Below are 13,173 nucleotides of genomic sequence, written 5' to 3'. Positions count from 1 at the left end.
TAGAATAGTTAGGGGGGATTCTACGATTAGTGAAAATTAAGATTTTAATTTTTTTCATTGAGAAGTCTAACCCTAGTTCATGGATTTCTGTTTGAAGGTTATAGAAGTCTCTTACCACAGCATTGATTGCTTCATCTAGGCATTTATTTTGGGAGAAAATGTTAACATCGTCTGCAAATTCTGAAATATGGCTAAAGAAGGTTAGTTTAGAATGTAGATTAGCAGAGTATATTAGGTATAACAAGGGGCTTAGAATGCCTCCTTGTGTAAGTCCTTTCGGAATTCGGCGGGGACCCTTCGGTATAAATTGATGTCGAAGAAACATTTCGTTGTTGGTAATTAGATTTAGGATTATTTTAGTGAAATCTTGGTTTATTCCTTTGGACAAAAGTTTCTCGAATAAGAAGTCATAATTTACATTATTATAGGCGTTTTCTAAATCCAGGAAAATAGTGGGCATGTTTTCTTTGTTTCCTATAGCTTTGTACGCGCGAGTGCTAAGTTGGATCAAGTTGTGGTAGATATTTTTACCTTTACGAAAGCCAAATTGAAATGGGGGAGAGCTTGTTATTGGATTCTAGGAAGTATTCTAGTCTGTTAAGTAGAATCCTCTCAAATATTTTTCTCATAGCTGAAATAATCCCGATTGGGCGATAAGATCTAGCAGAATTAGGATCTTGGTCCGTTTTTAACTGTGCAAATATTAGGATTTTTTTTCCAGGATTCAGGGATTTTTTTTGTTAATAAAATATCATTACATATGTTGCACATATCGACGGTGAAAGTCGGCAATCACATAACTCGTTTGCGGTGTCTGAAAATCTCCGCTTCTACGTCATTTTCTTAAAGGAGAACAAATTGACATTATTTATTGAAGTTTTTGCAGAATTTTCTTCGCATTGAGAAGAAAAAGCATGACAGTTTTAAAGAATTGCTGTTGAGTAGTTTTGCCATTTAAAAAATAAAGTATGACAGGAAGTCTACAACGTCGCAAACCGAGTTATGTGATTGCCGACTTGCACCGTCGATATGTTGTTGGGCCATTGTAGAAGCTTTACTGATACATTCTATGGGTATATTATCCAAACCTGGATTCTTCTTTTTTAATTTAGTTAAGGCAGGTTTTAGTTCTTCTAGTGAAATTTTTTCCCATGATTCATTGAACGTAGAGAGGTCATTCCATTGTTTGGCTTGTTGAGAATCAGGAGTGAGGTTGTGGACGAAGTCGTCCGTCCAATCGTTGTTTTTATTGGGGTGAGGGATCAGGGCTCTCTTAAGAATTTTAGTTTTTTCAAATATAATTTTGGCTGGGGTTTTATGGTTTAAGTTATTAGTAAATATCTTCCATTGTATCCTTTTTTGTTTTTTCGTAACAAGTTTAAATTGAGCTCTTACTTTCGCCCATTCAAGGTAAATATTTATACTACGATTATTTTTAAAGGCTAAAGCTAAATTGTCTCGTTTGTTTTTCAAATTTTGACATTCTTCATTCCACCATGGAATTTGTTTGTATAGTTTCTTCTTTTCATTTGACGATTTTTGAGTAGTATTTGTGAGAAAGAAAGAGATATCGTGAGTTGTATTCTTGTTGTTTACTTAGGTAGAGTGATTGTTCAATGATCTCTATGAATTTGTCATACGAATATTTTTCCTCAGTTAAGTGGGAGTCTAGTACTCTTCTGTAGTAAGACCAGTCTTTTAGTTTGTATTTTATCAAAGGGTCCACTATTGGCGTTGGGGAGTTATAGGTCGGTATTGGTTGATTGTTAAGCATATAGATGCAAGGGATATGGTCACTTCCCCCAGTGAGAAGTGCCTCCCACTTAGTTTTACCAGCCAGGGAATTCGAAATAAAAGCTAAGTCGTTAAAAAACGGTCTTTGATTGGGAGCTGCTTTCCTGGTGGGTTGAGGGTTTAGTGAATTTATATTAAACGGGTTAAGGTCTTGGCTTATTTCCATAAGAGTTGAACCTTTGGAATCAGCGTATTTATAGCCCCATGTCGGGTGTTTAGCATTACAGTCTCCTGCCCAAAAAAGGGTTTTGTTGGATAAATTGTTAATAATGAAAAAATTATTAAAGTCATTAGTAGCATATTTACTGGTGGGATTGATATACGTGTTAAGTAAATACAGCTCTGAGTTATCTATCATTAATTTTGTTACTTGACTTTCTATTTTTTTAGTTTGCAAATTCTCATTAAGTAAGGGAACCGGGGCCGAATTATATTTTAATTTAACTAGGGTTAATAGACCACCATACCCATCAGCTCTGTCTAATCTGTAGCTATTGTAGCCCAGGAATTTCTTAATGTAATTAGGATTCATCCAAGTTTCGGCTAGAATTATTATGTCCGGGTCTTGTTGATTTATAAGGAGTCGTAGATCTACCTCATTCGATATTAGGGAACGGATGTTCCAATTAAGTATCTTGAAATTATTGGGGACTTTTAATTTATTAGTAAGAGGCATATTTGGTCGGAATTTTAGGGAATTTCTTTGATTTAGGATTTAATAGTCTTAAGATATAGAAACATTTATGTAAACTTTATTCACTTTTGGTTGTACTAAGGATATTACTATTGGAAAGTCTGGATTATCTATTTTTACTTTTTTTTTTTAAAGTTCTTATTGTTTTTGATTCTCATATTGTCGCTTAACTTTTAGGACTGTCTCATTACTTAGGGTTTTTTTTCTGGGATTTTTTTATTAGGAGATAGTGGCGAATGTTTAGCTAGTAGGTTATTTTGGTTAGGGATACATAATTGTTTTGGAGAGTTTGATTTCTTATCAGTATTCAGATTGATTGAATTAGTTTTTGTATGATTGCCTGTCTGGTTTACACGAGACGGGTTATAGTAAGAGTTTGAAGAATTTGTTTGTTTCGTATGGATAGTTGATTTATTTGATGTTGATGGGGGTATTGGGGTTTCCTTCCGTAGGAGACTTGTTGGATATATAGACCAGAATCCTTTCTTAGGTTCTATTTCTTTATTATTAGTTACGTTTCTAGGGATTTGACTATGGTAATTACTCAGCCATTGTTCAGAAGGGAAATTCTCTTCTAAAGATTGTTTGGCTTTTTTACGGGTGGGTGACGGGGTAGAAACTATCTCTGAGTAGGGTCTATGCAAATCATCAATAGGTAGTGTATTGTTGTTTCTCATTATTGTCTGTTCCAACTGATTCTAATTGTTTATATTTATTTTTTAAAAGCGGGAAATTACTAATATTAAATTCATTAATATCAAAAGGTTGTCCTTCTTTTAATTTAGTCTGAATAGCTACTAAACGGGCTGCTGAATTTAATGATTGAGAGTGTTCTTCTTTTACTCTCTGTACTTTAGAAGCTTCTTTAAAAGAGAGGTTTTGGGTAGACATAATTTGTTTTATCGCTTTTTGTTTTATCAACTTACGGCAGGAATTAGAGAATGTAAGGTGGGCTTGTTGACAGTGATAGCACTTTACTTGGTTGGGGCATATATCATGGGCTGCGTGGATTTCAGCACATTTGTGACATCGGGGTTGACTTTTACATATCCGATTGCCATTAAAATCAGAACGGTGCCCATAATTCAAGCAGTTACGACATTTCACTAAGTTATATACATATGTGTTACGGGCAACGTCCGGGTCTCGGGCAAAGTCAGTCTTTGCCCGGGCATTGATGACGGTGCCCAACTCGCCTGGGCATCGTCGTCATTGACCGGGCATTGACGACGGTGCCCGCGCGAGTTGGGCATCGTCTTCCCTAATGTAATTGAGGCATTAATGCCCGGGCATTGACCGTCCTTGGCGGGCAGCGGCAACGATGCCCCTGCACCATTGGGCAACGTTGCCGCGGGCAACGGGCCACGGTAGGCGACCGAACTTGTCACTGCGTGAGGAGACCGAATGGACCTTGTGGCAACGAATCTAGTGAATGTTTTCTGTCTTTTAGGAGCACCTTTAATTTTACAATCTGACAACGGCCGTGAGTTCGTCAATTCCATTATAAACAATTTGAAGGATATGTGGCCCACTTTGAAAATAGAGCATGGTAAGCCTCCACAGCGCAAGGCTCTGTAGAGCGGGCTAACCGCGATGTGGAGGAAATGCTGGGAGCCTGGATGAAAGACCAGAATTCTGAAGACTCGGTTGCGGGTCTCAAGTTCGTTCAGCTAAGTAAAAACAGAGCCTTTCATCTTGGAATCAAAATGTCTCCTTATGAAGCGATGTTTGGCTGCCCTGCAAGAGTGGGACTGAAATCTACTTCCTTGCCCAACGAGTTTGTTGGATGAAGTCGAAACAGAGGAGGATCTGGAGCATTTGCTTGATGCTGAACCAGCTTCTGAAGCAGCAAATTCTGAAGCAACTCCTACTTCTGAAGCAACTCCTACTTCTGAAGCAGCTCCTACTTCTGAAACAGCTCCTACTTCTAAAAGAACTCCTACTTTTGAAACAGCTCCTACTTCTGAAACAGCTCCTACTTCTGAAACAGCTCCTACTTCTGAAACAGCTCCTACTTCTGAAACAGCTCCTACTTCTGAACCATACATCAACATACTTAGAAAAAGGCGTGTTGCTCTACAAAACCTTGAGGTTCAGGCCAATAAAATGAAGAAGCAATCTGACGCCAAATTCAGTCCTGTTTCCGTAGGGGAAACAGTCCTTGTGCCCATTCCCGCTGTAGATTGTTCCCGCACCGACTCCCGAAATGTTACGGCAGTGGTATTGGAGGAAAAGAACGGATTTTCTAAGTTAGGAATAACGGAAGGCGTCATCCGCTGTTTGTACACTAGGTCCCAGTTCACGCCGTGCTCATCTGACCTCGTACCATGGAGTCTGTTCCTAGCACGGAGAAAAGTTTGCGTCAAATCGTATCTTCTGCATCCGTATCCGGTGGGCAAGGGATGCAGAAATGTGACTGCCGCCAAAAATGCACAACAAAACGGTGTTCAAGTCGAACGCGAAAGGTGCTGTGCAACTCACGCTGTCACAACTCCCAATCATGCACTAACAAATACCTAGGCGAGTCATTACTTTCATCTCACTTATTTTTCATTTTGACGGTGCCCGATAACCCTTGGGCATCGTTGTTAGTGCCCGGGCATGGTTACCTTACTCTCTCGATCCCAATCTTTGCCCGACCGTTTAAAGCACTTCTCGGGCACCGTCGTCAATGTCCGGGCATTGACGACGATGCCCAGGCGAGTTGGGCACCGTCGTCAGTGACCGGGCATTGACGATGGTGCCCGAGACCCGGACGTTGCCCGTAACATATGTATGGGGTGGTAGAACATTTTGAGTAGAAAATGTAAAGAAAGTCAGGGGTTACAGAGCCCTACCACAATGCATCTAATTTGGCTGTAAGGATCAGAGCGTTATCATCATTTTTTCGATATATTCGCCCAGCACTAATGATATTTGAATATTTATCTTGTAGATACTGACCAATCGCGTTAATCGTAAGATCGGTATGGACATTATTCACTATGATTCTACGAGTAGTGTATTTTAAAAGGATAAAACAATTACGTCTTTCGTATGGGATTAGTTTTGCGTAGTTCTCAATGAGGTTATTAGCATAGTCTTTATTTAACAATTCAATATGGATCATATCTTTATTTACTCTTTGGATGTTCTTAATACCTTCGATTCCGTTTGAGTATAGCAATTCACCAATTAGAGTTAGATGTTTATTTCCTATGTTGTCTTTAGTAAGAGCACCTACGAAGGGGCCGTTAGTGGATTCATTGTATCTCAAATTATTTTTGTCTTTGATTATAAACGCTTTGCGGATATCTGTAGGTGACGATCTTACTTGGGTATGAGATGGTATCTGGTCGGTTTGAGAGGTATTGATTTGGGAAAGGTTCAACTCAGATTGGGAGTCCTTTAGAAGCACATTGGTGGGAGGTTGTGACTGTAGGTTTAATTCACTTTGATTAGGATCTAGAGTGTCCATAGGAGTAGAAGCATCTTTATGAGGGGTTCCTCCCGGGTCAACGGGCGGATCTGAGAGATCCATTAACGAGAACTGATTCGAGCAGGTTACATAATAAGCGAAAGGAAATAAAAAGATAGGAAAGCACTTTCTAGAATAACTAAACTAAGGCACAGTCATCACATCATAGTAGAAAGAAAGAAAGGAAGCAAGAAAATAAAGGGAAAAACGCCACGAGGCAACTAAAGAGGTTAGAAATCGCTAGAGCAATAAATGGTACGTGTGGTCGGAATGAAAATTCAAACGGAACTGCGCACTTTGAGGGGTTGAAAAGGGCATTTTAAAAATGATAAGGTAAAGTGCGTTATTTTTCTCGTAAAGTACCTTATATAGTGTGTTACCTCAAAAAATTTCAAAGCCGTAGGTACATTTTAAAGGGGCGAAAAAATCCGCGAAATGACTAAAAAAACGCAATTGTCCGGAATTTGAAGTTCCCGCTTGGAGACTTGTCGGTCCCAGCGGCACCACTTAGGATGATCCGATCGGGCTGAAATTCGTTGTACGTTCTTTTCACACCAAATGACAGCTTTTTGGAGGGTCGGACATTTGATTTTCGAAAAGTCGAAAAATAAGAACCACTCTATATGCATTGACCTTGATGGATAACCGCTGCGTTTTTATCACACCGATATGAGACGCGTTGTTGAAGTTAATAATTGAAGGCAGCGAAATGACGTTAGTACGCCATTTCTAGTTCTCCGCTTCACGCTAACATAAGTTTTTTAGTGAACAAAGGACACCATCATGTCAGCGAAATTGGTCAGCGACTCAGCGAGCCTCAGACCCTCCGCTCCGCTCGGTCAAGGCATCGGATAACTGCAACGAACGTTAAAAACAGTTTCGCTGAGCTCAGCGACGCATCGGATAACTCAGGGATTGCAATTTGGACTTTAACAACGCGTCTATCGTAGCGACCATAGAGCGCGCCCGGTAGATAGCGCGATGGAAACAGCGCTAGATACGCACCCCTCACTCCGAGGGTGGTGAATAACTGCCGTATCTATTGAAATTTGAGGTTCTCTAGATGACTGTAGGCTGGAGTAAAAGCCACTAAAATAGCAAGAAGAATTTAGGTAATCGTTTTGGATGTGGAACTGCGTGTTTCTGCTGTTTAAATTCAAGATAAAAGAAGAGAAATCTTTTTATGTGTACGAGTAATAATTTCATTACGAATATACCCGCAAAACGGATACATATTACATCATCATAAAAAAATTAGAAAAATTGAACTAAAACATTTCAAAAGTAAAATGATTTGTTTCACAAATTTTTCAGTCAAAATTATTGAAGTATAAACTCTATTTTATAATTAAATTTGAAAAATGAATAAATAAACAGTAGATTGAAATAAGTTGCTATATTTTTGTAATTCCCGCGAAAACCACAATAAACTACGAAAACCACGCTTGTTGGTCGTGCTACTAATTTTCCGGACATTTGAGGTTCTGGTGTCCACATTTACGCGCGTAACCCATACATGTCCATTAGGTCGTTAACGCCCCATTGCAGTTTTTGACTTCTAGTGTTAGTGTAAATTAGGGAATTTCATGTGTTCAACACAGGATAATCCATGTCGGGGATATAGGCAAGCCTATTTCATTTTTGTTGTGCCTCAACACGTGTTTACTTTTCTGCATAACATCAACAACAACAACAAGTAAATAAAAAAATAAATTAAAAAATAGTTTTGGGCATATAAGGGAAGTCACTTCTTCTTGTTTGGAGTTGAAGAATGAGCTGTGATTGATTAAAAAGAAAAATATCTCTTCAGTTAGATTGCGAAACATTGCGGTCCGCATCTATTGTACCTCTAGATAAACTTGTCCATCTAGAGCTTATCCAGAACAGATACGAGGTAAATGATCGGCGACTTATCGAGCGATAGAATACCAAGATGGATACGCCGTATCCATCACCCGTATCTAGGGAGGTAAGTGATCAGGCTGCTGGACTCCTTTTCAATCCTGTTCAGACACGTACTGTGAAGATTTTTTAAAGAACGGGTCATCAAAGGGGGCCAACTCTTAAACAGCCAGTCTTTGCTCTGTGAACCATAAATGAGATGCACTGACCTTATGGTAACCGACGAAGTCAATTGCGCCATGTTCACGGAGGAAATGATGAAACAGCGGCATTTCTCGAATGAAATTCAGCCGGGAGACAGCGTCTAGGCTATAAAGTAAGACCCCGTGACGAGGAGACGGCGATAGTGGTTTAGAAGAAGTTTCGAAGAAAGTAGGATTGCCAGAAGGAATGAAAAAGAAGTCCTTATAAATTTCCGTGTCGTTTTTATAACAAATAGCACGCACAAATTCAATTTCCGGAGGAATCAAAGAAAAATGAGTGAAAGGTTGAGAAATTGAGCCATATCTGAAACAGATACGTGGTATAAAAGTTTCATACATCTCATAAAGAAGATAACACTGAATATGAGAAATTGGTGCCGGCTGGATTCCGTAATTTTAGGATATATAGATGCAGTTGCATGGGGACATAAATTACGCAGGATAGTAAATAACGATTCGAGGTAGATACAAATTTCTCCAATACTTTAAATAACATTTCGAGAGTAGGTACGGGAAAATCTGGCAGAGATTTATGTCTTAAATTGATCTGCGCAGCTGACGCGCATAACATAGCAAAAGGGTCTAATAATGTAAGTACGAGCTTGTATTCCCTGAGAAATTTTCAACATAACTTACACTTTCATTCAACTTCCAAAGAGGCATTTTTTTTTAGCAAGTTCACCTCAGTGATCCATGAAGTGTGAAGATACATTAACTATGGGTCATGAGCAGGAATTCTTGTTTTTAAAGATCACACTTCAGCCAAACCGACAATTGTGATTCTGATGATAAGGGTAAATTTCTATGCTTTCGAAGTCAGCAGCCGTTCTTAGACTTTCATGAGTTTAATGTAACCATATAGAACAATTTCCCTTGATACCTTGGCTCTTGAACCTGGAGCTTCTCACCGGTTGAAGAAAATTTGCGGCACTTTCAAACGGATTTGCACATAGGTAGACCTAGAAAGAGCCGCACCTACATAGATCTGTGACCAAGGAGAGTTCTCATAACACTTTGCCGAGGAGATGGGAAAGATGGTTTGCACCTACACATTCTTGTCTTTCAAATGCATCGATATAGTGTTGTCCAAAACTAGGTATACGTGCAAAGCTGAAAATCGATTTCCAGACGTGCTTTTCACATAATAGTGCAAAGAGATAGTTCCAGTTTTTAAGCCTCCTGCAGCCTGATTGTTGAAATTTTGTGTTTGTTAGGCCGACATAGATGACATAGGTTAAAAGGCAAAGCGTGATTGGTCGGCTATGTCTTATCGGTGCTTTGTCGGGTGGAATGGACGACATACTGTCGGAAACTAAAGAGGTGCCGTTAGCTTAGGGCTGTTCTATCGGTTGTCGGTAAGCTACCGAAACAGTTCCGTTAAGAAAAAGTTACGATAAGAGCGCTCTTCCCGATAGCGATCAGAGTTTTCGGAGCTGACGAAAATAAGATGTTGCCATTTGTACATCTATTTTACGCGCCGCCGCGCTAGGCAATCTGATAAACCGACACACGGGGCAACAATGCATTGAGTGCGAGCTCTCAAAACTCCGATAAGGCCGGCTGTTGTCGATATCATCGCCACTGTCGGTACTGCCGCCAGTTTCAATATGAGACGATGTCGATAGTGTTCCGGCAAGAATTCGTTTGAACACCCCTACGTTAGCTTGTCGTGAGTTCAACCCAAAGACATAAAGACGGAGCGCTAAAAGCAAAAAATGAAGCTTCTTTTCACTCACCTCTACTATTGGCTAGAGGATTGGCGGCGAAATCGGGACAAGTTTGAAATTCAAATGTTGGGCGGGAACTAAATAAAATTGCGAAAACAAAGTATTTTCGGTTGATTTTTGCCCAAATTCACTTACACACTCATATTTTTATAACTTTAGGTTAGTTTTGGTCCGTCGTCGACCGATTAATTTCATTTGGGAGTAACGGTCATCTACGACTGGAACGGCCTGTTTGAACCGGCAGAACCACCATGAGCAGAAGAAAAACTAACTTTATCTGAGATTACTGCCTGTTACCGAGCAAAAGTAGGTGTATTATAATAGGACGCAGTCCCAACTTTCTTGATATATTCGTTTCAGGCATTTAAAATACGTTTCGAAGAAGAAATGTGGAAAAATCAAGAGGACAAGTTCAAATCAAATTTCCGTTTGCCGCCATGAATTCCCGCGCTCATTTACACACTCACACAAGCACCCAGCGCCAAACTAGGCCTCACTTTTTCCCCGTGCTTTACGAGCACTCCGTCTTTACGTCTTCGGTTCAACCCGACATAGGCACGACAAAGCAGCGATAAGACACAGCCGACCAATCACGCTCTGACTTTTAACCTATGTCATTTATGTCGTCCCAACAAACACAAAATTTCAACATTCAGGCTGCTGCACTCAGAAAAATGCAAAAAAACATTCGATTACGAAATTTAGGTAGTACCATTCCTTTGAACTTTGTGTGATGTATGGTCTCTATAATCAAGCTGAGTGCAGTAGGCTTAAGAACTGGAACTTCCTATATGTGCTATTACAAGAATAGTATGTCTAAAAGTCATGAGCCATTTTTGAGCCTTTAAGCATTGCCAAGAGGTTCCAAAAAAATCCTGTCATCTATTGGTGACAAACCTGGCAGTTTTATTGAAGATACAAATATATTAGATGAAAGAGAGTCCAGGAGATCCACTCCAAAAATGAGAAGGGGAAGAGTGCATCATTCGGGTCGATGCAATTGGCGAATGAGACAAAAAAGCATTGGTGGGGGAATTCAACCCAGATAGCACAAAATATGCTATGGATATCCGTACAATATCCGCGATTTTTGGATATCCATAGAATATATGAAGATATTCTATTGATGCTCTAGGAATATCCAAGTGACCACACAGCCTATGTTTCGAATATTCTATGGATATCCATAGAACATTCAGTGTAAAAAAAGATAGATGTGTTGTCACCGAAGTTACCAACTGGTTTTTTTTTTTTTTTTTTTTTTTTTTTTGTCACGCGCAGTAGACCGATTTGCGTCTCTGCGCACGGGCGGCGGCGTTGCTTGTGATCGTACCGCGGGTCGCGGTCAATTTTCGATCGCTGTTGAACGACTGCATCGTGGTCGCTTGCAAATGGAAGGTAAATATAACTGCCAGCTTAACTGACGACACCCGCGACACGCAATTGATGGAAGGGCGGGGGGAGGAAAAGGAAACATAGGAGAAAGAGACCAAAAAAAGAAAATAAGAAAAAAACGAAAAATAGAATGGCAAGTAGAAAAAAAAGAAAAAACCGAGAAGAGAAAAGAAGAAGAGAGAGAAGGAAGGAGGGAACAGAGGGATCGTTCATTATCGCCTCAAATTGCTCCAGAAAACATCAGAATTTTCCAGGGGAGCCCCCTCGCCTTCTCACTTGCGGGCGTCTCATACGCACCAGATCCCCGTCCATGCACTGAAAAAAAGTAGCATGGATCAAGCATGATGATTCTTGAATTTGCCATCAAGAATTTTTTTGATCTTGCTTAAGGCTGACTTTTTCTTGATACAAGAAAAATAATGTTCGGATCAAGCAAAAAAGTAGCTCATATTAACCAGAAAAATTCTTGATTAAAGAGGAAATCTTTCTTGGCGGCAAATTTAAGATTCTTCTTTTTTCAGTGTGGTGAGGGGTCCATGGGGGGGGGATAACTTAAGATTAGGGGGAAACTCGTATGGATTCAAAAGTTTTCAGGGAAAATGGGCACCACTGTCCTAGACTACCCCGACCCCCACAAAGCGTCATTCTCGGTTGTACCAGGTCAGACAATTTAGGAAGCTTAGGAAGGGGGGAGTTGTTGTATAGGAAATTGACCCCTTGTGATCCGAATTTCATAGCGCCGAAGCCTCCCTCCCCCTTCTCTTCAAGGAGCTTAACGGGAAGTCCGAGTCTTACAAGTGCGAAGGTGCTCGATTAGACTGCGGATCTACTGCATCTAAATTGAAGAGTACGAACGATTTTGACTGAGAGTTACCCCTGAAAATTCAGAATCGGCCTATCCGATTGATGAACTCTTAAAGAGAGGGACGGTGCTTCCTTGGTCTCAAAATTGACGTAGATTCTCTGGAAAAAGAGACTGCGTTAGGTATTTGACCTCAAAGAGTCTATGTTTCCTTCCCTAGTAGCCAAAATATTATTTTTAATACTTATCGAAATAGCAATTTAATATGTATCCTAATAGCTATAAAATAGGGTATAAAATAGCTGAAAATAGATATAAAATATCCTATCTAAATACCCTATATAGTGTCCTTTTTTTCAACTATAAATACCGTATTTTATAGCTTTCTCTATAGCTATAAAATAGGTATCTGAATAGCTATTTAATAGGTATATGGAAACCTATTAAAAAGGTATTTTACTTTCGAAAGAGAACCAAAATTGAGACCTTGAAAATGATAAGGTGGTAAGTGCATTGATACGTTGCCAAGATTGTGCAACTGTATACGATAAATGCAGCAAATCAAAACCATGTAGAGGCGAAACTTTTTTAGCAAAAATTCCCTGGGCTATGCTGATTTTTTTTTTTTTTTTTGCATTGAAGTTTGAAATTCTATATGATTTTGGTTTGCAAAAAAAAAGTTGCTCCATCATAGCAACGTTGCAATGCACTTATCATCTTATGGTTCTCAAGGCTGCAACTAAGAATAGTAAGAAAATTCACTAACATGTTTAGGAAAATACACAATAATTCTTGGGTTTCTTAAATCTGAAGGTTGAATGATGCAATTTATTCCACCCATTTAGTGTTTTAAATTATTCACTTTCCCATGAAGTACATGACTTCCCTTAGTTTAATAGTCCAAATAAAGTCTTACGGTCAATAAGGACTTTTTGTGAAAATATTGTCCGCAATATTCTTAAATGATGTAAAGGTGCCGGATTTTGTACGGATATTTTCGGAAGATTAGATGCTAACTGGGAACTGGGCATGTAACCCTTGCAACAGGATGAGTGGCTTGAAAGAAGAAAAAAATGTATTAAATAGCTATAAAATACATATTCTCAAACGGAAATTTTAAACCAAGATAAATGCGCATGGAATATCTATGAAATAGCTATAAAATATGCTATTTGTACGATACCGTATAAAATAACAAA

The 13,173-nt window shown here is 39.3% G+C and overlaps 1 protein-coding gene across 5 annotated transcripts in view; it reads right to left on the bottom strand.

The window, feature by feature from the left end:
• LOC109040428 (uncharacterized) overlaps positions 1-13,173 on the bottom strand; it is a 57,675-nt gene that overhangs the window by 31,643 nt on the left and 12,859 nt on the right. For all 5 annotated transcript variants that reach the window (XM_019056366.2, XM_072306506.1, XM_019056365.2 and 2 more), the window contains one exon: positions 8,057-8,354. In XM_019056366.2, coding sequence (XP_018911911.1) covers positions 8,057-8,354 — 298 coding nt within the window. The remainder of the gene's footprint in view (positions 1-8,056; positions 8,355-13,173) is intronic.

The sequence above is a fragment of the Bemisia tabaci genome, chromosome 1 (assembly GCF_918797505.1).
Source record: "Bemisia tabaci chromosome 1, PGI_BMITA_v3".
NCBI lineage: Eukaryota > Metazoa > Arthropoda > Insecta > Hemiptera > Aleyrodidae > Bemisia > Bemisia tabaci.
The sequence above is the reverse complement of the archived record's forward strand: the minus strand, read 5'-3'. Positions and strand labels throughout refer to the sequence as shown.